At 40.2% G+C, this 26316-nt stretch overlaps 1 protein-coding gene across 1 annotated transcript in view; it reads left to right on the top strand.

The window, feature by feature from the left end:
* Positions 1-26316, top strand: part of CA10 (carbonic anhydrase 10) — a 184925-nt gene that overhangs the window by 25055 nt on the left and 133554 nt on the right. Inside the window, exon 3 of the mRNA XM_032706767.1 lies at positions 11302-11376. Within this exon, the coding sequence (XP_032562658.1) occupies positions 11302-11376 (75 nt within the window). The remainder of the gene's footprint in view (positions 1-11301; positions 11377-26316) is intronic.

The following is a 26316-nucleotide window of genomic DNA, read 5'->3' as shown; positions in this document are numbered from 1 at the left end:
GTAGATCTCATATCCCACTGTTGTGGGTTCAGTGCTGGGCACATGTGGCAGACTCAGCAGGCGTTTGTTTGTGGATAATCAGGTGTGGGATGCCTGTGTCTCCAGGGGGTGTGGGGTGTTCTTCAGGCAGCTGCACAGCAATGGATTTGCCAGAGTTCTCCTGCATCATTCACTGAAGCATTCTCTGATCAAAACTGAATCCAGTAAGAATCTTCACTGGAGGAAACAAAGCTGCTCTGAACTAGCCTGAATTCAAGGACATTTCCCTCTCTTCCTGATATTTTGAAAGCTGGTGTGCTGGGCCTCTGGGAGCTGCTGCTGTTGGGAGTGCATTGCTTTGTACTATTGCACTGTGGGGGTGTTTTTGAAGTTGAAAATCTATCCATATCAATAGATGGACAACTGTTTGGTGTTTCTATAATTTAAATGATGTAGGCAATGAGTATTGTTGATGGACTGCTGTAAGAAACCTGGGTAACAGGTGCAATGCTCTCTGGTTTTTAGAGGACACTGGAAACTACCAGGTGTCTCTGCTTTAGATATGGCAGGTTAATAGGAAAGGAAACACATATATTTAAAATCTGTGACTTCTGTTTCCAGTCCTGAGTTGGTTTTGCCCTCACTGAAAAATAATTCTTTCCTCTTGCTACTGGCAAGAATAAAAGACTAAAACTTCTGTGGATTTTACTTGGAAGAAACAAGGACCACACAGATGAAAAGAAGGAAAGCCAGGAAACCCCTGATGAAATCTTTAAAGTGGCATATTTCTTCTTACAGTTTCCTTGATGGAGATACATTTTTCAAATTACTACCTTTGGTGGCTTTTTAATTTTTCCTTTATCTATATCCAAAGTCTCATCTCTCAAAAGATAGGAAGAGCAAGCTATAAATAACAGATATCTAAAGGAAGGTGTGGGGTTTTTTTTCCCTACCTGGGATTTCTGCATCAATAATTTAGAAAGTGATTAAAATTCTTTGCAAAATGAAGCAGGTACATGCATCACAGCCAGCGTGAAATACCTTCCATCATAACTTCAAAACTAAACAAGAGAGAGAAAAGAAGCACATCCACATCACTGCTTTTGACTCATGGCTGAAGAGGCTGAGAAGGATTAATTGGGGACATCTTTGCAAGGACCAAGAAGCCAAGAAATGTAGTTGGGTTCAGAAGGATCAGCTGCACTCTACAATCACCCAAGGTGGACAGAGCTGTGTTATTTCTAGTCAAGAATATTGCTGGTTGGGATTGGAATAACACAATAACTGCATCAGAGTGCCAGAGCAGCACTGCTGTCTCAGGAATCAGTCCAGAGAGGGGGAAGGGAATAATTTCTTCCAGGATCAGTGGATAAACACAACTATGGACAGATGGATGATAGAAGTAATCTCTGAGGGACAGTCCACAGAAATGCAGGGAAGCAAAAATGGTGTGGGGAGAGGTATGGAGAGAGATTTGTCTCCTGGAAAGGTTGGGAACATGACAAAGTAAAAATAAATTTAAAAGTTCTTTTCATCTGGCAAGTGGGATAAACAAACAACACCTCCAAAATGGTAAAATTTTTAGGAATATCTTTTGAAAATAGTCCAAAATAAACCACTAAAAGCTGTATGTTCAGGTCTCATCACTGTAGTAACTGAGCAGTAATTAATGAATTGGGATGTTGATATAATACAACATGGCTGGCAACTGAGATGAACAAAACATACTCTTTTCTTATCACTCTTGTCTCATCCTGGCAGCTGTTCTGACTAGAATGACCTTTCCCTCTTGCTGCTCCTCAGTTCCTTCACTGCAGTTCAATTTTTCCATACTGTTTTCCCACCTCTAATTTTAGAGGCCCAAAAAAAAGCTGCCCTTCCCTTTTTCCAGGTTTGGATAAGCTTTCACCTTAACACTGATGGTTACACGGAGTAAACAGGTAGTAGTGAAATGTGTACTCCAGTTTATTTATAGGGATTACTCCTCTTTGGACTACAGGGTGGTAAGTGGATTGAGGTATTGATAAGATTACTTAATTTTCTTCTCTACTCTCCTAAACTGCATCTTGTGTTGTAAATTGAATTTATGCAGAGTAAGTTAAAGCTGGTGATGCACAACGTTCAAGTTTGGTTTGTGGCCAGTTTAATACAAGTGGGATTCTGCACTTGCACTTTGTTTTATTAAATGATTTTGGGTTCATTAGTGATGTAGTGGGGAAGTATAACAGCACTTACAACCTGGGACAGCTTTGTATGATGCAGGGCCAGAGCCTCTGCTTGCTTTTTGGGGACTCTTAAGAATCATTTCTTTTTGGGAGTTGCTCCAACTTCCCCCAGCTATCTCAGAAGTAAATATCCTTGATTAGTCCTTTTTCTTGCCTCCAGCGACATACACTTATTTTTCACAGTTTTTCCAGGAATGTGAGTGAAGGAAACATTTATAAAACCCCTGTATTGTTAACATGGACCTTGGAAATGTTTTATAGCCCATGGCACTTCATTGTTTGGTAGCACACAGAAGCAAAGCTGGTGATGCTAACCTTTTTTGGCAGCTTAAAAGGAATTTAAGTTCATTGCTATTCAAGATTCTTCTATATTTGCCATGTACAGTAATGGGAATAAGCATAAACTGGGCCTTCTTGAAAATCTGCATGAGGTACTAACATTATTTTGAGCAAGTCAAGATCTCTTTAGTCTGAAACAATAATTCATGTTGGAAACCACATCATTTGTTAACACAAATCTTGTTAACACCACTGAAAGTACTGCTGCTTCCTGGAAGAAAGGCTGTCACTTGCCAATTCAGAAAAATTAGCTACAAAGTTGGGGGTTTTTCGCCCGTTCTGTTAAGAAATGTCTGGTAACTGAGAACCAACTCTTGCTAGAAATAGCTGCAGTGGTGATGGTGAGGAGCAATTGCAAAACAGTCACGTTGTGATGGGTTCAATTTTCTGTCATGATGCCACTGCCTGAAATGGATCCATATCTTGGCTTATCCTCTGACATTGGATTTCTTCTTGATGTTGTTATATGGCCAGAAAAACACTTTTTTTTGACTTTGTGATCTCAGAAAGCGCCAGGACATAAAGTTTAAGTGCTGAGGATTTAGGTGGCCCAGTGAGCTGTGAGATGATCTGGATTAGTGCCCTGACTGCCAACCCCAGGATGCCTGGAAATCCAGGACTCTGAGTCCAGTTCAGTATGATCAGAAGAATTTTGCCTCCCCTTTGCCATCAGCTTTTGAAGGATGGTGGTGTTTGTCACGATTGCTTTTGTTTCTGTGGAGCTGTGTCAGCTGGGAGTAAAGGACTCCCCTGTGCATCATTTTGTGTTGACTGGGGTGGGAGCTCATGTACATACAAGACCTCCAGGCTGCCACTCCTAGTTCTGCTGAGTTCTTTTCCTCTTTTTCAGTTATATGTCCCCTTTGTCAAGACCATGGCAAATGCTCATAATGGTATTGCTTAAACATTTTGGATTCTCTGCACAGGATGTAGCTCTGAAATGTTTCCATGTCACATTCTGGACTGCAAGTTTTCGTGGGCTGTAGAATTCCATGGAATGTGAGGCTGCTGTGTATTTTGTAGGATCAAGCACCTAATATTGATGCCATGCCATTATTCCTGTGGTTAATTGGAAGACCTTGATTTTTACCCCTTGAGTTTGCCTAAGCACTGATGAATACTTAAATTCTGGACACGGCTCTCTCGTGGGAAGACTGATGAAGAAATAATTTCTCTTTCCTGAAGCCAGAGATTCTGATTGGTAACTTTGCTACTTCTGATTGGTAACTTTGTGTTTAGAGAGTACAGAGAGCAGCTGGGGTCAGAAACCTGATGAGAAGTTCAATATCACATGTGCTCCTCAGGAAGGAACTTAGTGGTTTCCTTTTAGAGGAAACACTATTAATTTAGCATTAATAATGTATTGAACTTTTAAGGCTCCAGGATATTGAGGCCATTTCTTTGAATTTGCTGAGTGTCCCCAAACCACACTGAAGTTGGTGGGAGTGGAGGGCACACAGTGCAATGGAAGGAGCTGCTCTGAAGTTAATATCACAGGATATCTTGCTGCTTCTTACTGCATTATTTTATAAAGCTCCTCAGACTTTAGATCTAGGCATAATTAAAGAGCTCATCAGAGAGAGTAGGCTGTTGTGTGTGCTGATGCTCCCATCAGAGCCTCTGGGAAACACCAAATTATATTAATGTGGTTTTGGGCCCCTGAAACCCTAAACATGCCACCAGTGACTGAGATGAAAGGTGCTGAGTCTCTGGTGTCAGAATTTCTCACTCTGTTTGCAATCAATGCTATGTTCTAATTGCTGCAATACAGCTCGATCTTCCCCCTGCATTAATTTAATTGCTTTGATTTCATACAGTACTTCAGCTTTGATGCAATTCTGATTCTTGTGCCATAAGAAGGAAGAGAACAATACCTCATTCAAAAGTAATGTGAATCCCACAGATATGAATGGGATCTGAGGAAACAGAGGCTTGTATCCCTAGCTGACAGTATTTGTGGGTAGAACCTTCACTGTTCTTTCATTCAATGCTGCTCAGCTTTCCCAGACAGCATAAAAAACTACATGGAAGTTCCCTGTCTCTCAGTTGTTTCAGAAATGAAGAAATTACCAAAAAAAAAAGTATTATTTTAAAAATTAAAAGAAATAACATTCAGTGTAACAGTGCCCTAGCATTCCAGCCAAACTAGCCAAAGAGTACTTGGAGAGGGCAAACTATCTTTTACATCATGTGGTCTAACTCTTGTACATGTGTGTTGGTCACATCAAGGGACAGCAGCTTTACAGGGGCATTTGGTGTTCTATAAATCGAGTTAGGAACAGTGTGGAGAGTTTTGTGTCCAGCTGGGTGCACTGATATAAAATAATTCACCCTGCAGTGCAACCCAGCATGTACATTGGTGTATTTATGTACTCAGGGAAGAAGGAGTCAAAATGGTTTCAACTACTTCTGGCTAAGCTTTAGATACAACCCATGATTTTGTTCATTTATGTTAGAACTTACATAACACGATTGGGCATATAAGATTTATGGAAAAAGTGCTTATTACAATTGGCACCCACCACCCAAGCCCATGTTGACACAACTCCCTTTAACAGCCTGACAGAACTTGTTCATCTTGTGTTTATCATCAGCATTATTGGGAATGATTCCTGCTTACACACGAGCTTATTTGAATGGGTTTGATAATATTCAGAGGTCAGAAGGCAAGGAACTTGGTAAATAGTTATATTTCTACCCTCCTCAGAAGCCAGCTGCTCAGGGGCAGTGGCTGCAGCAGTTGGCTGTGCTGTAATGTTGCCCCACATTGTCACTGCTCCCTGTCCCCATGAGCCTGCTCGTGTGAAACCTCACCCTTTGGCCAAGGCCTGTAATTGGAATCTTATCAGGAAACAAAATCACAGTCAATAGAAAATGCACAAAATAGTCAAGTCTCTGTGCCACGGCAGAGTTCCCATGGCAGTGCCTTGCTTTTGCCCTCAGATGTGATAAAATCAGGTCACATTCATTTTCCCTGTGTTGAATACTGCTTGGAATTCACAGCAGCAGTGAGAGCTTTTGCACATGGGGATGGGGGGGAGAAGGATTTACGGAATTGGAAAGTATTAACTTAACAAAAGAGCATTTGCATGTTTTCTGAGCAAAACGTTATCCAAAAAAAAAAGGGGGAGGGTGGTGGAAAATCTGGCATAGCTGATGAAAGCATTTTATTTATTGATCCCCTTATAATCCTTTGTTTTCTTTTTCCTCCCTCATCGTATGGTGATGCATACAACTTATTCCTAAGCAGTCCAACCTTTCTTGTCCTGTAGCTATTCATTTATAAATGGTGCTTTATATAGTGCCTCGAGTGTGTGTTGTTAGGGTCTTTTAATATAAAAAAGGCTGCATAAAAACATCTGAAATAACAGCTGCAATTATGTACAGACTTGTTTTAAACAAACTAAATATTAATTACAGAGGGCTGAGTCTTGAGCTAATTGCATCTGCTTAGTTCCCCTGCTGTCAGGTCCACTTTGTACATGTGTATTCCATTTGCTTTAAGAGGCATTTGTTGGTGGGAGCCAAAAGCTGGTATTTGCATGACTGAAAGTGTTGAAACTTGTATTTTAGGTTGAATAAGCCTGTCTTCCCTCCAAATTTTAGGCAACCCACCCTTGGGTTTAACAATGTACAAAATACCCATATGAAATTTAGTAATCAAAGCTGAGTATATTAACTAAAAAGTAGGTATATTACCTTAGATTCTGTATATGAAGTTTAGCAAAAATTATTGAAATTTTTCTTTTTTTTTTTGGTTTTTTTTTTAAACCACCTTGTACTCTTATCTACAGGGCTAAATTTCTATTAGGACTCATGATCTGAAATGCTACAGGGAAATTCCTCTAATTTTTATTTTATTTTTATTTTATTTTTAACCCATTAGGCACAACTGTCTTGGATTACTTGTCAGTGACTTGTCAGAAGACACCTTGAGAGTGATGGAGCTACTCAGAGTGACCTGTGGAACTCTGATGGAAAATCAAGTGGCATTACCTAGCAATAGGCTTATGGTAGCTGGGAGAGAAGCAGCATAAGGCCTATAAAGTCTGTGGGATACAAAGGGTGGATATAAGTGAAGATCACACCAGCATCTAATACCCTGTAAATATATCTTTCCCTTTCAGTGTTCACCACTGTAAGAGCAGATTTCAGGGTTTATTTTCCTTGTAGCAGACACTGCCATTTTTCTCTCTCGTATCAAAGTGTTAGCAATTACTTAATGCCTTGCATTAAGTTTAATATGAAACCAATGGCTCATAGTTGCAGCTGCCTTTCTTTTTAATCTCATAACTATGTAGAAGTGATAAAAATGTTATGTACTTAATACCAGGGCAATACTAGTCAGGTTATTAGAAGTAAGACTTAGGATGTAACGTAAGTAGGGATGAGCATGCAGAGTGATTAATACAGCAATCAGAAGAGCTCAGATCAATAAAATTAAGATGAAAAAAGGTCTTTTTCCTAACTGCTGTAAGCCTGATTCTCCCAGTCTTGCATTTTTCATCCATGTGAAATGGCAGTGAAGTGAATGGAGAATCCTGTTCTGGTAGGCTTCTGCTCTTGGCTCATGCCCAGATGTGAATGACATAAAGGATGGCATCAGGTACAAGCCTTTCTATGTTTCATTTAAGGATAGAAAGTAAATAAGTAGTTGTAGAATGGCTTGTTTATATCTTGCAAATAAGCATTTTTACCGAGGGGTGTTCTGTATTAGTTACAGCATTTTATGTCCTGTCACCATCAGCATTCCAACAAGGAGAAGACTCCTTAGCACTGCAAACTGTGTGCAGCTATTCCAGCATCTGCATCCTGGTACCAGGGATCTGAGAAAATGTTATCTGGTCATTGTAAAATAGTTCTACTGACCAAGCAATAGCATCTCTTTTAAACATAATGCTACACACATTTTAACCTCTAAGCTAGACACAGTTAACTGCTGACTTTGTGGGATATTGGCATCTCTGCTGTTTGCATTCACTGTGCATTTGTTGATCCTGTTTCCCTACACGTGGAAGCCATTAGGAAACAAGAATGCACAACAACTTGCAGAATTTAGCCTGTAATTTTATGCTCTGCAATGAGACATACCTGCAATAATCTGACAGGATGAAAGCAACACGTGTCATATCAGCCCCAAATAAATATCCTGTCTCCTCTACAGCAGCTGCACTGAAAGAGATCTGACATAATGGTGTTATATCAGCAGAGCTACTAATCTCAGATACCAGTGATTCCAATGCCAGGGGAGAGAACACTGCACAAATGGAGGTCATTCAATATCCTCCAGCACTTTGGACAAACGTGGCATTTTGGACTGTCCCTGCTAATGGCAGAACACAGTGCTGATGCTAAAAACTGCTGCTGCAGAGCTCCTTGTGCAGGTAATCTGCAGTGTCTGCTCAGATGGGCCTGTGTATTTTGGTACCTTGCAGAAGCAAAAGCCATGGTCTAGGGTTTAGTGGTAAAAGCAGAAGTTGCTGATGTATCACAAACGAAACCTGTCTTTTAGACATTTAACCCTCTTCAGGGAATACAATATTGCTTTCTAGACCTTTCATCTCCTCGTGCCAACAAGGAGCTGCCCAGGAGGAGCTGCAGTGCTGTGGTAGGACCACAGCAGTGTCAGAGGCCACACGAAAAGCCCACGTGCCTCTTTCTGTGCTCCTCGAGTGGCAGAATTGCAATAAGAGGTACAATAGCATAACTGAAATCAGGAAGATCTTGGGAGAATTTTGCTATTTTCAGTGTCATGAGGTGGCACATATGAAGAATCTTTCTCCTTGGCAAGAATTCCTGAGCCATAAGGTTGAACCTGTTTACTCAGGCACGGAGCCATTCTGTCAGATGGGCATTGGTACCCCAATTGTAGAGACCCTGTGTTGTGTGTGCATCAGGTGTAAGTGTCCCAGATAGGATTCCCAGCAAGGATTGTCCATATGGCTGTTCATTCTAATTTTATATTCCCTTGTTCCATTACTAATCCAGATATGGGTCTGATTATGTTTCAAAAATAGGGAACAGCTTTTTTTCTCCTTTCCTAAGTCCTCTTGCCCTCTTGTGTAACAGAGATCAGAGTAATGGTTTAGGAGAAGTTTTGGGAAGGCAAACTTTCCTCCTTGGCCTTACCAGACCTCATCCTTCTGCATTCAGAGAAATGAGAGCTTTCTAAATCTTTTCCCTTTCTAAGTAAAGTCCCTGCAGGCTCCATCAGAGTAAATCTCTGGCACCAAGCTGGATTTCACATGCACAGCAGAGTGGAAATCTCTGTTCAGTCACTCCCTGCACTACTTTACAGGATGTTTTGCCTGAACTGGTATAAAACATTGAGGTTTCAGGGTTCAAGAAAGAGCAGGGCACTGGGGATTGTCTCCCTGGCTGCTCCCTCACAACTACCACCTGCTTTGCCTCTTGATTTCTTCAGTGGCCTGTTTTCTGTAAATCAGCAGTGCTGCCAGCACTGCTCCTGCTCTGCTTTAGAGATGGCTGGGGTACAACATCTTACTTTGCTTATTGTACTTCTTGTGTTTCATTTTCACGTGAATTGAAGAGATAAGGATCTGATATCTGTGGAATGTGCAGAGTGATGCCAGGTCATGCTCTTGTCTGATAGCTGAAGCAACTGCACAGACATCCAATTACTTAGTACAAAGCTTTGATAATCTAATTTTCTTGCTCATCTCATGCAGTCTGTTCCATACTAATGCAGCAGATTTTAAAAAATTGTCCAAAAAGTCTTATTTTTCCTGCTATTCCTTTTGGAATTAGCTTTACTAAGTATTGGGGTAACACACTGAAGCAGAGCTGCAGAGCCAGAGTCTTTTGATTTTGGTTTAATTTAAACTTTGAATAATGGATTATACTTTTCTTCTGGACTTGGAATGTATCATTTAGATTGGCCACAGAGAGGGAAAAAGCAATATATTTTTCAACTGTATATGCCTCAATGAATGCTGACAGTAAGCTATTGCATTTGAAAATACCCATCCTACTCTAAGTCTTAACTTGCTTTTATCTATATATTTTCCACCCACTTTTAAAATGCATCTGCCTCTGGTAGACTGAACCAGCTTTAGCTGTGTATATGACTGCAAGCTGCACTTTAATGCCATGTAACTTCCTGGGATGTTTTAAGTAGAAGAATTATGGCTGTGCTTTGATGGACTCACTTATTAGTATCCTCTCCCATTGCTGGAGCATCCCAAAATCTTTGAGGACTTCTGTTGCACAGGATAGAGGCATAGAAGTAAGTGTTGAGACCCAAAAAAATGCAGTTCAGACTGGATATGAATAATGTTCTGTTCGGATATTTTGATTGTGGTTTGGGATTTGCCATTTTCCAAATGTTTATGGAGTGCAGTCCAGCACAACAAAGCCATGCACAGTTTGAGTTCTCCAGGCAGTATTATAAAAACTAAAATAAGGGAGCAAACATCATCTGCAAACCATAAAAGAGTACACAGAGGAACAGTCCCTTCAGTTTAACATGGCACCACTCAGTTCATGGAACAAGCTTCAAGGGCAAATCTGCATCCACACATACCCCATTCCACTGGTGTGTCTGGATTTTGGTAAAACAGAGTGTTGGTCTTTCTGTCAGGATGCTTAATTAACTTCAGCTTGACTTTTGTTTCTGCAGTTTACAGTCATTTAAATCATAAACACTGGTTTGTAACCGATAGAACAGTATGTAATGGTCCTCATCTTGTATCCTTTTTAGCCTGAATTTCACATCCTCGTTATAATTTTTAATGACAACAACAATTTTTATTATTTTGCTGGAACTTTTCCCAGGGTAATTGTGTCTTTTGTAAATAATATGTGATTTAGAAATGAAACTGCAGCAGAAAGCTGCTAAATCCAGCATCTTCTGTTGCTGCATTTTTGTGTTAAGAAATTCTTGGGCCTACTGCAAGAGATTGAAAGTGTCTTAAAAAGAAGATCAACCCAGAATTTAATTAATTGATGCACAAGGTAACTGAGCTTTCTGTATCTCAGTGAGAGTTGTTCTAAATAGGAACATATCAAGCAAAATATGAGTGAAGGCAGAACATATTTGCATATCAGCCCTGCTCTTATGGAGATAACTGCACATTTATCTTGCTGTGTGTCTGTGTGCCCTTTGAAAATATTTCCAACTAATGGAGACTTTGCATTTTGACCACAGAATTTGCTCCAATTCCAATTCCCTTCAAGACAAAGAGAAGTAATGACCTTATTAGCAGCAAACTGACCAATCAAGACCTTTCTGCTCTTGGCTTTTCAGGAAGCAGAAGCAGTTACAGACACAGCTGTTGTTGCCTGTGGTTCACTCTGCCACTTCTTCCCCCTCAAAGTGAGACATTTTTGGAGAACTTGGGAGAGGAAAGGGAGAAACTGCTTTTCAATCCACAGCTTGGACTTGGGTATTGACTACCGAGCCCACCCCTTTTTCTCTGCATTTTTATCCCATGTTGAAATTATAGGTGGCATAGAAACCATCAATAGTGCTATAAATCCTCATTTTCTGCTTGAATTGTTAAGTTTAGTGATCAATTCTTCAAAAGCAGAGTGTGATTTACTGCATGAGAAACAGGGACAAGGTTCTCTAGGATACAGATGCTTTGCATGATTCTATAAATTGAATAAAAATCACTTAGGAACTTGAGGAATGACTCTTCCTTAGAAGATGGTACCCTGATTAGAGTTTCCAAAGTTTGGCTAATTAAATCCTATGTTTTGCCTTTATTTTATGGTTTCTTTGATTATTTCTTTCTAGCTCAACAAAATTCACCAAAAATCCATGAAGGCTGGTGGGCTTACAAGGAGGTGGTCCAGGGAAGCTTTGTTCCAGGTAAGTGTAATTTAAAAACTTTAGTCTTTATCGAATTTTTTTTTTTCACCAGAATTAATATATTTGGATTTGGGGAAGGTTTCTTTGGTTTGGTTTGTTTTATTTATTGCAAAGATTTGAAGTTCACAAGGACTCAACACCACATTCTAGTGAAGCATAGACTGGTTTCTGTCAATACATCATCCAAAGACTGTGGCTGTTTTCCAGGAAAGGAATCAGCTTGATGACACTCCTGGTTTTTCTCAGTAAAACTAAAGTAATGCTACTGGGTGAAAAGGAAAGAGAGGACTGAAAAGCAGTACTGTTAACTGGATTAACTTATCTGATTCAGCACTTCTAGACAATCACATTTCTACAAATTTAGGAGTACATGAGGACAGGAACCCCATTGAAAATGAGCCCAGCATGCAAGTTTCACTGCTTTTTGTTTTGGAAACAAGAAACAGTGAGTGAAGAAAAATCATAACTTGGCTTCAGTGAGATTTAGTAAATGATAAATAACAAAGAGGCAGCTGAAAGGATTCTGTTCAGTATGTTTTCAGTGCAATAGAGATGAATATGCATTAATTTATGTATATTGGCTGTCTCTTAGAAGGTAAACTAGTGCTCCAAGTTCTATCATGAATGCACCATAAAAATTGCCACATGATCTTGGCTATTGTGTGAGCTATTCCTAAAGACCTGTAGATTTGATCTATTATCAGCTGTTTTCACTGTTGTGAGAACTCTAAGAATCTGACAATCAAAATGCTGAATATCCTGGTAGGAACATTAGTGCAAATCCCACAAGTTTCTGGCACTGAAAAGCCTGTGAAAAGCATGTATGAAAATCAACATCTACAGGCCTGGAGCTTAATTACATATTGGTGTAGCATAAAGTAGCTTTTCAGATTTCCTTGAGATTGGTTTGGGCTGTCAGTGACACTCCAGTGTGTTGTTGTGCATGTTTAGTTCCTAATGCTGGCAGCAGGGGAAGAAACCTGGAGAATACAACCACCTGCTTTCAAAATACTTCAGCCTTCCCACTTTGCATGATTCAGGCAGATGCCCAGGAGAAAATGAATGAAAAAAAAAAATATTTGCTGAACAGACCTAAGCTTAAAGTTATTGAGAGAAATAATTCAATTTTCAGGATGTAAGGAAACGTATGTGATCAGGTAATAGTACTTGTGGTATTCTAGTCTTAATACTGTGAGAAATTTGGGCTTGGGAACATCCTTAGAAGATTAAGGAGGGAACAGTCATGACTCAAGCTTCCAAGAAAGAAAACCTTTTAGGCTGGTGTGGAGGGACATCTCCTTTCTGAGAACACCCCATGAGTGGAATATTGGACTAACCTGGCACACATCCTCAAGAACTGGTGCAGAAGGACAGTCAGAAACAGTACCCTGAAGAAGCCATGAAGAAAGCAAGGGTAATTTGGGGACACCTTTCTTTCAGGCTGCTCCTTTTCTTTCAAACTCAGCTCTGCAGCCTGTAACCCTCAGCAGAAGACAGTCATCACATGAAATTTTACAAAACAAACAACTCTTTTTTTTTTTTTTTTTCCCCAGCAGCACCTAGATTTTGGAGCCTTTGAAAACCACATTTAAAGCATTTCAAGGCTGCATTTATGGTTCTGCTCTCAGACTAACACATCACAAAGGAGATGTTAGTGCATATTAAGTTTCCCCATCCTGGTAGCAGCCACATATCAGATCTCGCCTGAGATGCTAATTAGCACCTGAGAGGTGAGAGCTGCAGGCAGGCTCAGGAGCTACTGCTGAAGTTGCTGACTGATGTGCACTGAAGCAAACAGCTACAGCCATCTGCTAAGATGTTTTCTTTCCACAGCTGTTTGTCCTGACCCAGAGCTGGAAGTTAACACCCCCAAAGATATTAAAAGGGAGTGTTTGTCCAAGAGTCTGTCACTGAAGCTCAAACCTGGCATCTAAGCTGATATGATGGACGTGAATGCAGCTCCTGAGCTGCTTGGGGGAGCCCCCACAAGCACAGAGATGATTAACTGGGGGCAACAGCATTGTGAAACACAGCAGGAGGAGATGCTGGGGTTTGTCTGTCACAGCTTCAGCTGGGTGAATACTTTTCACCTACTTCAAAGCAAAGTCAGTGTCTCCCTTTGAACTATCACTCCTTTCATGTATAGCTGTGTAAGAATGCATTCAGGAGAGAAGCACAATATGCCCAGGTTAGAATATGCCATTCATAAGATTTTCTGCTTAATAATCTGTTTCGGATGCATTTAAGTCAAGTCCTAAAAAGTGCTCCAGATCCTGTGGAAATTTGTCATTGAGCAGTTCATGAAATCAAACCATATGTCACTACATTCCCAAAATTCCAGGCTCCCTATATTCTGGGATAGATTTTAGAAAAAAAATATTTTAAATCACTAATGTTTATCTGGACACAGGGTTTTTTCCTACTGTAAACCACTTGCAGTCACTGATGTGTATGTACAGGCAGGAAAGAATGCAGGCAGAGACGAGGTAGAAGACCCCTCACATCATCTTCCCCAACTTCCCTGCTTGTGCTGCTCAACAGAGGAGGCAGAAGTGGGAACTGGCTCAGGTCTGTCTTGGTGCCCAGCCTTGCAAGAGGTGCAGAGTCATCAAGTGCAGGAAGGAAGGTGCATCAAGGCTGGATCTCAAGCATAAACCACCCTCCCATCTCTCACCTTCTCTATAAGCAAAGAACTGCTCTTATGGTTTAAATCATGTAGGCAAACAAAGTAGAAAGTAAGTAGTGCTTTAAAATGTTAATCAAATGTAAATTAGGTTCCAAATTAAACTTCAGGGAGTGTTCAAGGATGAAGAAGGAATACTTTCCTTTATACATGGTGATTTGCATAATAATCAAATAATTTATATTGTTACAAACTTTCACTACATAGACTTTTTTTGGTATGGAATATCAAAGTAGTTCATGATGGGTTAAAATACATTTAAATAACCTTTTTCTTATCTTTTGTTTGGCTGAGTAGTGCTGTGACTGTGACCATGTTGTATCACTGAAGTAGTGCAAGCAATTTCTGTGTGGCCAAGACAATCACATTTCAAACTATTCTGTACCATTTCTGGTACTTCAGACAGATGTGCAGAACCTTTGATACTTTACTCTCATGTGTCTGATTGTATTGATTCTTTTCATACTGTTCCTGTTTTTTCATAGCATTATTATGAAAGTGGTCTTTGCTAGGCATAAGATATAAAGGTGGTTAAATCTAATTTGTGAGGAATTCACTTGCCAAAACTCCATCCTGTTGCAGAAACTTTGGACTACGTGTAAGAGGGCATAAGTGTTTCTTTCCCAGGGAAGATTACTCTCTCTTCAAGACCCTTCCTGAATTACTCCAAGACTGAAGTTACTTTACAAAGTGTTAGTGCTCAGCTGAGAGGAGGAAGTCCATCAAATAACGAGTGAACATTGCTGAAGGGGCAGATAATGTTCTTCTCCTTCCTTATAATCAAGGTTGTAAAACAACTCTAATCCCAAATAAAAATCTACATCCACTATGATTCATCATTGGTTACAGATCACCACATCAAAGGCCACCTGTTCCCCTGAGATGAGAAATCCCCTGTTCATGGTTCCTTTCACAACTCATTTTACTATAAAGAGGGAAGGACTGTTGGAGTTTGGTGATGCTGTTCCTGCCCTTTGCAAGGATCACCTTGATGGGATTATGCCCTAACACAGACCAGCTGGCAAAGCTACACTGACTGGAATGAGTGATTGTGAAGCACAGAGAAATTCCCTCCAAGGAGGAGATGCATGAATTTGGTAATGATTTACAAGGAAAAGGAGGCCTGAAACAACTGACAAACTTGATCATGAGCGCCAAAACCTCATTTTAAACTTCCTGCTATCACCGTGTGCTCTTGTTACGCCCCACAGAGGCAGCTCAAGTGCCCCTGGTTTCTCCTGGGTGAGCTTCAAGATTTGTTTCTATTGCAGCTTCGAGATTTCTTTTAAACTGCACATTTCTTTATGTACTTGTCCAAAAATAACCTTTGCTGGGCGGGTCATGGTAAGAACCATGAACTGTTTGTCCATGGCTTGAGACTGAGAGATGTAAAACTTCAAACCCACACACTTCAGCTCTCAGTTTATGCCACCCTGCAGTCACAGAGGGGTCTGTTTCATACACTGAGACTGCCTGAATATTACAACACAAACCTGCTGATTGCTACTCCTGCACTGCTCGTTTTTCTACTAACTATAAAATTTTTTCTAGTCTTATTTTGGGACTTCAGGAGGCTGCAGCATCACTCACCATCTGGTGCATTCTGCCTGTCAGTGAAAACAGTGGTGCTGTCTGAGCTACAGCAGTGTTTTAAACAGTCTGCACACACTCTTCAAAATCATGCAGTCTGGTGCTGACTCTGAAGAATTAACCAGCCATATATAATTATTTATTGGAACAATAATAGCAGTTTTTCTTTTAGAAAGCAATATATTGGAACAGCTCATTTCTTCAGGGTGATAGAGCATAGATTCTGGAAATCATTCACTTATTGATTTGAACTTAGATTAGTATATATATTTCAGCTTTGGTTGTCAGTTAAAAGATAGCTTGAAGGAAATATATTTCTTAACAAATATTTTCTTGGTTTCTTACTTCCTTTGGTGATTCTGCAAAAATTGGCAGTTTTCATATCATGTAACTAGAAAGGAAACTAGATTTTTTTGATATGTTTTTACATGGAAGTTAAATATAATTCAACATGCACTTTCTCCCTGTCACAGCACCCGGTGGCTCTGTGATTTGGTTCCCACAGCCCCCTCACTGGCAAGGAGCTCAGGACTGAGGGTCACCCTTCACAGGTGCTTTTGTTACTGTCACAAAACTCAAAAACTTTCTGTTTCCTGGTCCTTTCATTCCTTTGAACACCCATCTGCACAATCCTTTTCACAAGAGTCTTTTCAATAGAGGAAGTTACTGTCTTAACCATTTCCCAAACAGATCTCTGACTACTGTTTTTCCCTCTAAGCTGCCTTGGCTCCTTCCATGAAAAAACCCAAATTTTAGAAGGCCAGCAGTGTGAACTAACTGCACTAAAGCACTCTGAAAACCTAAAACTGTAAACCTTGACAAACTTGTGGCTGAACCACAGTTCTTTGCTAACATGATCTTGGATCCCTTTTAAGAGCCCAGTTATCTTTCTTAGATATGGTTTTTCCTCCTAGGTTATGATCAGTATCCACGGAAGAAAAATTGGGTGTAACAGATGTATCTCAGACTTTGCCTCATTATCCCGACATGACCCAATGATTCAAGTTGTCTCCCTGCCTGTTTCCAGCCACACCAGGCACTGCAAAGGTCAAGCCTTCCCTTTATAACCAACACACTGAAGGGGAGGTTGTTCCTTGCTGTGTTACCACCTGTCCAGGACTCTCCTGCTGAACCTGCAGGTTCCGCCCGCTACGACACAAACAGTGTCCCTCTTCTGCTTCAGGAATGTGTTAATAAGGGAGACTTCAAGGCAGGAATCTGCAGATCCTTCTCCATTATTGTACCTCACACTTTGCTGCTAGGTTAGACACCTGTTTTAGGGATAGCAGCACTCCAGGTACTTCTTGATGAAGTTGAAAACCCTCCTTCCCACTGTCCTGAAGTGGATGCTGCTCACATCAGATCACACTAAGTATGGGTTTATAAGCACAAATAACAATTAAGTGCCAGTAATTTTTGAAACAGTTGTAGCAGGTGGCACTACCTCAACCTGCATGGAAGGAAGTTTTAAGAGGTTTAATACCATTTGGGCATTTATGTCCTCAAACAGGACAACAGGGTGCAGTATCCAAAAACATCTGTCTCACACACTGGAGTCTCCAGTCATTACAGAATCTTGAAGAACTGTAGTTACTGTTGGTAAAGTAACTGCTCTTTCTGCAAATTTAATGCAGTTTATTTTTTTTAATGTTATCCAAGTCCACTTTAAGTCTATTAAAAGTGAAAAGCCTGCAAGCAAGGGCTGGAGCTTTGGCTGTTAATTATATTTTAGTAGAGGTCTTTTTGTGTGTGTGTGTGTGCACGTGTTTTTGTACAGGACAGTAGCTCACTACTTCCTACATTAAAAACCCCTTCCTTTATGGATTTTCATGGTACAGTGTAAAATAAGTTAGTGTCCTGTGGAGAAAGAAGTCACTGAGAATAGTAAGGAATAGTATTTTTCTGTGGTAATGAGGTTCTTCCCCAATGGTGTGTAATTGGACTTAATCAGAGAAGGGTTACAATGCTTCAGCCTATGTTTGCTTAAGTACTTCTCCCATAAATCAGTGTGGGATGAGATAGAACTGGAAGGGATTGCACTGCAGCATGGAAATAGGGATAATGAGTGGTGCTAAGATGTTGCCTCACTGCTCCTCCTGTCATTAGCCCACTTAAAAAAATTACTCTTGTAAAATGCTTTGATGAAGAGAATTATATTTTAAGAGTACTACAATTACAATTTGCAATTGTCAGGTGGGAATCCACCTCCCATTTCACTGAGACAGTTCACATCAGAATATTAGTGACTTCAGGAAGATTATTCCTGTGATAGACTCAGCCCCAGTGAGGACTTTATATAAATACATTTGCAGTTGTTAATTCATACATCTCATTAGTACAATTCAGTGTAGAATTGCCACTTCCTACAGGGAAAAGTATGGTCACCACAGCTACACCCTCATCTGTGTTTAAAATAATCTCCTGTGAACTAAGACCACACCACTGTTCTGTGCACAGTTCACAGAGTAACTCTGCTTGTTGTTTCTTGTCACTGAAAGCTTTACTGTTCCTTGCAAAAAACTTCCCTGTCAAACCCTGTCCCCTGCCTAATAAAGAGGTCAAAAAGAAATGAGACTCTTACTCAAAGGTAAATACATCCTGTGGTGTGCAAGTACTCATAGGCTGCTGTGACTTAACTTGTAAATAAGGAATCAGAGGACTGTTTGATCATACCATTTATTCAGTAACCTGCTAACCTGATTTTATTTCATGTTTGTATGTGTAGGATTACTTAAACTCCTCAGTTAGGGGATTGACAGAAACTTGATAGTCTGAAACCACTCATTTGTACTCAGTGAAAATTTCCTCTTATAACACCTCTCTAAAAAGGTCAGTTGTGAATTCACTGAACCATGAATCCACTGAACACACCTGGGAGCAAAATCCATGCTCATCATTTACCACCTCTGCCTACGAGCACCTGGAATTATTATTTGGAGAAGTTTTACTGCTGTTACTTACAGGGATTAAAATACAGCTATCGTATAACATCACCCCCACCACAGTATTTCTGGGCACATGCTATTTGTGGTCACTGAAAGATTTACAAGCTCTAACAAAGGAACTCACAATAAAATACAGTCACCTGCTTAATGCATTTCCGGGTACCTGCTGCCCCTGCCAAGCTGTAAATCACATTATGGGGAATGACTCTGCCCAAAAAAGGAACCTTCCTGAATGTGATTGATTGGGGTTTTTTTTTCTACTACTGAAAATATTACTTAAAATCGTCACCTTTTCGCTTTCTGAATAGAGAGTGGTTTTATATTAGGCCGCTTTTTCATTTTATATTTATAAAATGTCCAAAAAAATGCATTAGTGCTTCTAGACCGAGAAGTCACCAACTTTATAGGCAGGACATAAACCCTGAAAATAACAGCATAACATCATAATGGGAAAGCTGACAGGTCGTTAACTACAGCAGAGCAAATGGCACTGCTGTAATTCACATGTGCATGGAGACAAGAGCACAGCCTGCAGCCTTCCAGAGCCTGGGCAGAAGGGAAAAACACTGAAGGATGGAGCACAAAATCACCAGGTCACACTGGAAGTTGTTCACTTGACACATAGCTGATAGATGAACCCTAGCACAGAGGCTGTTCTTTAGGACCTTTTCCTCCTCCTGATTTATTTTTCCTGTGTGTTTAATATCTCCGAGCTTCAGTTATGGGGGTTTGGGTGAAGACTGAAGGTCTTTACACGGAGAGGCCATTTTACAAATATTAAATGAGGTGTAGGTATAGAAAGATGCATCAGGTGAGTTCAAGGCAGCAGTGTGGAGGCTGGGAGAGAATTAAGCACCCAGTTCAGATACCTGTGTCATCAGGCTGGTCTGCCCAGTGCCACTTGATTAGAAATGAAACAAGATGTTCCTGCAGACCCTTTGGAGAAACCCGTGTCTTTTGGCTGACTAAAATGCAGGGGTGCAGCTGCCCCAGCAGAGAAGCAGCAGCAGGCACAGGGTGGGCACTGTGGGCTTGGCACCTCTTCCACATGCATTATCACATCCTCCATGGCAAGGGCTCAGATTAACAGAGCTGAGGAATGGCCCGTGGTTATCTGCAGTGGCATTTTGGCACCATCTCACACCGTGTGACAAGCTCAGAAGGGAGGAAGGAGGGAGGGTGTGCAGGCCAAGTGACAGCCAACTGCAGGGCCACTGCTGCAGTTCAAGAACAACCCCAAAGGTGGAAAGCACTCGCAGTGAAACAGTGACATTTCAATCGGGGATTTTTCCTCCTTGCTTGCAAGAAATACCTGGGTCAAGTTGGGTTTAGTAATGCCTCTGAAATCCAGGCAATACTTTGTTCCTACACTGGAATAATTAGGAAGCAAGTCTGGCTGAAGTAGTCCCTACAAAAGCAAGCTGCTGCCAGTTTGGAAAATCCTAGGTTATTACTTCTGTCTGAAAATAGGTCACACTGAAAACAGTGGGATTTGCTTGCTGAGACAAGTGCTATATCCCTTGAATAAAGGCCATCAGAAGCTGATTCTTAAAAAAAAAAAATAAAAAAAATCAATATTTACAAGATTACATTCCTTTTACAATGGTTTTATTTAAAACCATCTCTTTCCAACATCTTTAAGTGCAGCGAAATTACTTATTTACACAGCTGTGTGTGTGCAGCCTCCATCTCTTTTCAAGGGTGTATACACTGCAATTACATTAATTATGTGCTTTTTGAGGAAATCACATTTTAATACCATATCCTTTGTTGCTCAAGGAGAAGAGGGGCTGCATGGGAGGAATAAACCTTTGTACTGGGATCATGCTGGTGTTGCCACAGCACTGAGCAGGTACAGGAGGAAGGAGATGCTCAGCTCTGAGAGGAGCTGCTCCTCCAAATCTCAGTCAGATGCATTTAAAGCCGTATCACGGGCCAGCTGCCCCTCTACAACATGCAGCTGGGAGGGATGGCTAATTCCCAGCTTTACTCCCAATTTAGAACTGCAGGATTTAGCTGTTCTGTATGACTCAGAACACAGCAGATGACATAGGAGAGAACACAGCAGATTATGTAGTCAACCTTTCTGTATTTTCAAACTGGGCTACACAGGCTGTGCCTACAGAACACTGTCACTGGTGCATGTCAGGCCATTTTCCAGGAGGGAATTCTGATTTCCATTTTGCTTTTCCTATCCAGCAGTTGGGCATCTTCAAATGGCTTTTCCTCCTAGCCTTAAATTAGGCTTTCTTAAAATAAAGAAAGAATAAATGACTGAAGTCTAATAGGATATGGCTAAAACACTTACATTGCATGGCCTTGGCAGGCTCTATTATCCACACACTGACATCTTCAGAATTACTTGGTATTTTAATGTGCATTTAAAATTGGTTAACAGGAGTATAAATTTAAGTAATAGCGAAACTAGTCTCTCAAGATTTTATTGCTCATTGTAATTTTATGTTTATGGGCTTATTGCTGTGTGGCAGGACTTGTGGCATTTTAGTTTTAGAGAGTACAGTAGTAAGAAGATGGTGCCTCACCCAGAGCCTGTGAAACCAATGGAAGTCCTTCCACTTGACTTGAACAGGCTCTGTCTCAGGACCACAGTCACATCATTTTCACTGTCAACAGCTTGGATTTAGTTTCCCAGCTAAGAACACTGTCCAGAGAAGATTCCTTTATAGATAGAATTTTAAACACTTAATCTCAACTAATTTTACATTATTTTTCATGCAGCTCTTATGGCTAGCTTAGTTGAATTAATGAAGAGGAAGAAAAAGATGAAAATGGAAATTTTGTATTTGTTGAGATGTGACATGAGTTAAAAGTTGTGTGCAGAGATATGACTCAATTCCTACACCTCTCAGTGCAACCACAGGGGAATTCTGGAGGGGACCAAAGGAACAGTCCTAACTAAAGTGGCAAAAATTGCATTGAATTAAAAGACATGAAGCTCTTCTCCTGTGCTAATGATGCTCAGGTTTCTGTCTTATCCTTTGTTGCTAATTCTGTACCTACTCTTTTCACAGCCTTCTCTCAATACAAACAGTACATTTGGGCAGGCACAGTTACACACTTAAGGAATGATAGAGAGCTCCAAGTAATAGCTGTAGAAGAGAACAGAAATTCTCCCAGCTTGTTATATCAAGTCATGAGTATTCATGTTTATTTGTGTCCATTAATTATAACAAGTACTTTACATTTGCATATTTTTTGCATTAAAACTCTGCCTAAAATACCATTAGATTGTAAAGATAAAGACATGGAGGAGTTCCAGAATGTGAATATTATGAAATACATAAGAAAAAGAAAATTCCTCAGGTTCCTAAACAACACCTCTTGATTTAGAAAGTCCAGTCTGAAATACAGAATATTTTTTTCTAATAGTTTCCACTTTCAGAGCTCGTTTAGCAGTCTAAGTCCCAGTGGCTTTTTAAGATTGATGGCCACATCTACAAACTGCATTTAAGTGCTTTAAAATGCAAACGACTGGCCAAGGAAAAGGAGGGAAGTACCTCAGACACACAGTTTCTCCCCAAAGGCTGTGGGAGCTGGGCATCCAACTTGCTTAGGCAAGAAGATGAGAAGATCCCAGGAGGCACCTACTGTATATCATTTAGTGCCTGAAGACCATCATAATTCTGTCTGTAGAGTTCCAAAGTACTTAAATCATCTTTAAAGAAGAACTTCAGTGCCTGGAAGAGTATCCTCTATTCTCTTAGGGGTTGAAAGTGGAGTAAATAACTGAAATATCAGTTAACCCCCCCCACCTCCCAAGCCCTTAAATGAAAATTCAGAGAAAGTTAAATTACTTTAAAGCAGAATAGGCAGAAGAAATGGGTTCAAGTGAAAGATGTTCTTGTTTCTTGCCTGCTTCTGGGAAGATTTCTGGTACTCTGTTCCTAATGGGCCCTTCAGGAAGCTGTTACTGAGATAGTGGCATTTAATTTTCAATTTCCTGCTTGACCTTGTTCTGCAACAGGAGTTTGCATTGGTTTTCATGCATAATGTACCTAAAGACACCTTCAGCTACTCAGTACATAACAGTGTTGCTGGACCATATATTTACGGGGAGGATTTTGTGGAGCTTGCCGTTCATAATTGGGGAAGGGGGGGGGGTCTTGGATGCAGGCTCTTAAATACAAAAGCTGCTGGAATAACATCAGCTGGCTTTAATAAGAAAATATTTTCACAAGTGTTGTTGTAAAGATGTATTTTTGCTTCCTAACCACACACCTACAGTCACATTTCCCAAAGTGTATTAAACTGCACAGTCCCATCCTCTGTGTCACATCTGCCTCTGAGAGAAGCAGAGCACTAAATCTTGTGACATGACCTGTCTGCAAACATCCTGTCTGTGGGACTGGGCTGCAGAAGGGGGGCACTGGGTTCTTCTTTGCATTCTGTGTGATTTTTATAGACAGAATAGTTTTCAAAAGCCCTGCCATTCTCTGTCCTTGGGTAGAGAGAGGCAATGAACATTTCTGTCATGCTTTTCTGTCTTGGAGGCAAAAGAATTGGCTCAAGAACTTCTGTCTTATTTTGTGTCAGTAAAGGAGAGCTCCACTTTCCCTCCAAATAGCCCATTCTGTTGCTTGACATATTTGCTTTTAGAGCCAGAGTCTGCTGTCAAAAACAAGCCAGCCCAGTACATGTTCTGTGATTATGAGAGAAAGTTTTTACTGTTGTGACTTCTAAAACTGTCTTGAGCTGCAACAGGGGTCCTGCATATTGTAGTGTTAAATATGCAGGAAATTCGTATTTTTGGGAAGTGCTTTCCTTTTACAGCAGAAGTTTAACAAATAGAACCAGATTCAAGTGTCCTTATTCAGAGAATCTCTAAATTTGGTATGTGTTTTCACTCCCTAACTTGCCTCTTCACTTCGTGACAGATATTTTAAGTAAACCCAAGATGATACTGCACCTCACCTTCAAGTGGCTGTGGGTAATCTTCTCCCAGTACAACTTGAATTTCTATTCTCTCCCTGCCATACTTTGCATGAAAGTAACTGTTAAATATATAATTTCACATTATGAATAGATGTAACCCCAAATATAGAGAGAATTTCATATTATGAATGGACATAATCCCAAATATATTTGTATCTCCTCATTTGCTATCTCAGCTAATGCCCATATTTGTTCATTGTCAGAGTCTGGATGCACTATAAGCTAAACAGAAATGGTCAAACTTCAGCCTTTTCAGGAGCTCAGTTGGATTTTTCATCCCCAAACCCCCACTGCTTCAGCAGAGACTTTCAGCCACCTGGGGAGCTCCTCAAACCCACCTGCTCCATTATCTACAGCATTCCCTATGTAACACTAGGAAATAATACACGTGTGGTACAAATTAATCTAGAGGTTGAAGAACAGCAGATATAAATTATGCTACAAGACAGAACTTAATTAGTGGATTTTTATGGTGTGTGGAGATGGATAAAGCGCTCCTGGAATGCTGAGGCCTTTGCATGAAGATGCACAAATAATTTCAGGTTGGATTTTTTAATTGCTTTTAAGAGCTGAAACAACCATTGGGATGCACAAGATGTCTTTTCAGGAGTCAGTCACCTCATTTATACATTCTTTTATGGATTTTAATGGTGTGCTTTTTTTTGTGAATATTTTTCTGATAGAATTTGAGCTTTCAAGGATCAGGTTTCTAGAAATAAGCCACAGGAAATTGGGATAATAATATCTAATTCTACATTAATGTCAGCCAAACTTATGGGGAAAACCTGTTATCTTATTTCTAGATGCAAAAGGTGGGACATCTCGGAAAATTCTACTGTCTCTGGCACTTTTACCCTGTTTCTTATTATTCCCAAAGAATTTTTACTTTCTTCTGTTTTGTAGTTTCACCATGCTTGGGTACCAGACTGTATGCAATGAACAGCTCTAGTTTCTTCATATACCTTTGGAATGCTCTTATTATTATTTTAAAATAGCCTGTACACTGCCAAGTACTGTATCCAAAACAGTGTTTTCATTGATAGTTGAACTGGGGCTTTGAGCTTATTTTAAATCTCAAACACAACATGAATCGTTGAACCCTCAAACAACCAACCAGCCTGATTCTACTTTCACCTGCAAAAATACATCCCAGCTTTACAGTTGTAAACTTTGAGAAATTCTGTACATATTTCTAGTATGGAATCCACTGCAGGTAATTAGTTTGACAGAAGATCAGAGGAGTTTGGGTATTTGATTCCCTCATTTATATCCCAGTGAGCATGTACCCAGTAGAGAGCACTGGGGCCAATCAGCAAAGGAAGAAGAGGATGTTTTGGACAGAGGAACAACAAATCCATGTTGTGCAAAGGATAGCAACAGAAAGGCAGAGAGTTACCACTTTCACTCTGATTTAGCATTGCAAGTTGGGATGGGCTCAATCCAACATCCTTCCCAGCTGCTGTGTGTAAAGTTAGGAATGGATTTGTAGGAGGACCAGCAACCCACAGTGAAGCCCAAGAATGTCCACAGCAGACTTAACTCTAAGTGCAAGGTCCATGAACAATGGTTTGATGCAAAATTGGGTTTTGCTTTGACCGAAATAAATGGAGAATTTTATTTAGTAAAAACAGTGAGCCCAGAATTTTTCAACTTTCACAAAACTGGCAGCTAAATCCAAGAACATATGTCCAATTTACTGTGTGGGCAAGGCATTTCTACAGAACTCTAAAAATAAGTTGTTGTGTATGTTTTCTGAAGGTGGGAGTGACCTTCTGGAGATACTTGAGCTTTTAGGAATCATCTTCAACAGGAAATGAATGAATCACGTACTGAGTTCACCGTGTTCTGTAGGTATTTCTTGTTCTAAATTTAAGGTCTGTGGGACTAAGCCTCTTCTCACCATTTTTACTTCAGATTTGCCCCAGTGTGGGCAATAATCTGGGTGTGAGGAGTTGCTTTTGGATTCTACCAAACCCAAAACAATAGTAACGAGATATAAAAATATAATTTGATTGGCAGAATTACAACCTGTCTTTTGTAGGTACACATCAAGTATAATCTTGTAAGACTGGTTTGTAGCTTCCGTTCTAATCTCCATTTTCAAGCTGATTATAAATAAATAAATAAAGTGAAGTAAGATTTCCTTGTTATAAAAGCATCTCAGAGTATGTCAATCCAAAGCACTGACTAGAATCTGCATGTCTGAGGTTTTCACATACATTTTTGTTTCTCAGCTCTGTGTAGTGTTGCCATTCAGCAGTGTTAAATGTGACTGTAAGAGTAAAAAACTGATAGTGAGCCTCGAGATTCAGTTCTTGCTACAAGAAAAGGGTTCTATTTTTCTCTACTGTATAAAGTCCTATTTGATGGAGAGAACAGAAAGGTAACATGAGAATCCATCACCTGTCCTCACAGTACTGAAGAGATTCAAGAATATGGAAGACAGTGTAAATCAGTAGATATTGCTCAGCCACAGACTTTGGAATGGGCCATGTGGAAGTATTCATGAAGGCAAGCCAGAAAGATTGGAGAAAAGGCAAAAGTCCTAAGCAAACACTCCTAGTTCTGCTGCCAGCAAGTCTCCCGAGACTCACACAACCAGTTAGGAGGGGCCCTGGAAGTCTGAGCTTTGGAAAGAAAATCTGCTTCTCTCCAGCTTTCAGAGTGAAGAAATATCAAGCAGTACTTGTTTTGGAATACATGCTATGATTTCATGGGCAAGCTTCCCAGAGATTGTTTGATGGAACAGAGGAGCCTCCTGGCAGCAGG

This window comes from Chiroxiphia lanceolata, chromosome 19, assembly GCF_009829145.1.
Source record: "Chiroxiphia lanceolata isolate bChiLan1 chromosome 19, bChiLan1.pri, whole genome shotgun sequence".
Taxonomy (NCBI): domain Eukaryota; kingdom Metazoa; phylum Chordata; class Aves; order Passeriformes; family Pipridae; genus Chiroxiphia; species Chiroxiphia lanceolata.
The sequence above is the reverse complement of the archived record's forward strand: the minus strand, read 5'-3'. Positions and strand labels throughout refer to the sequence as shown.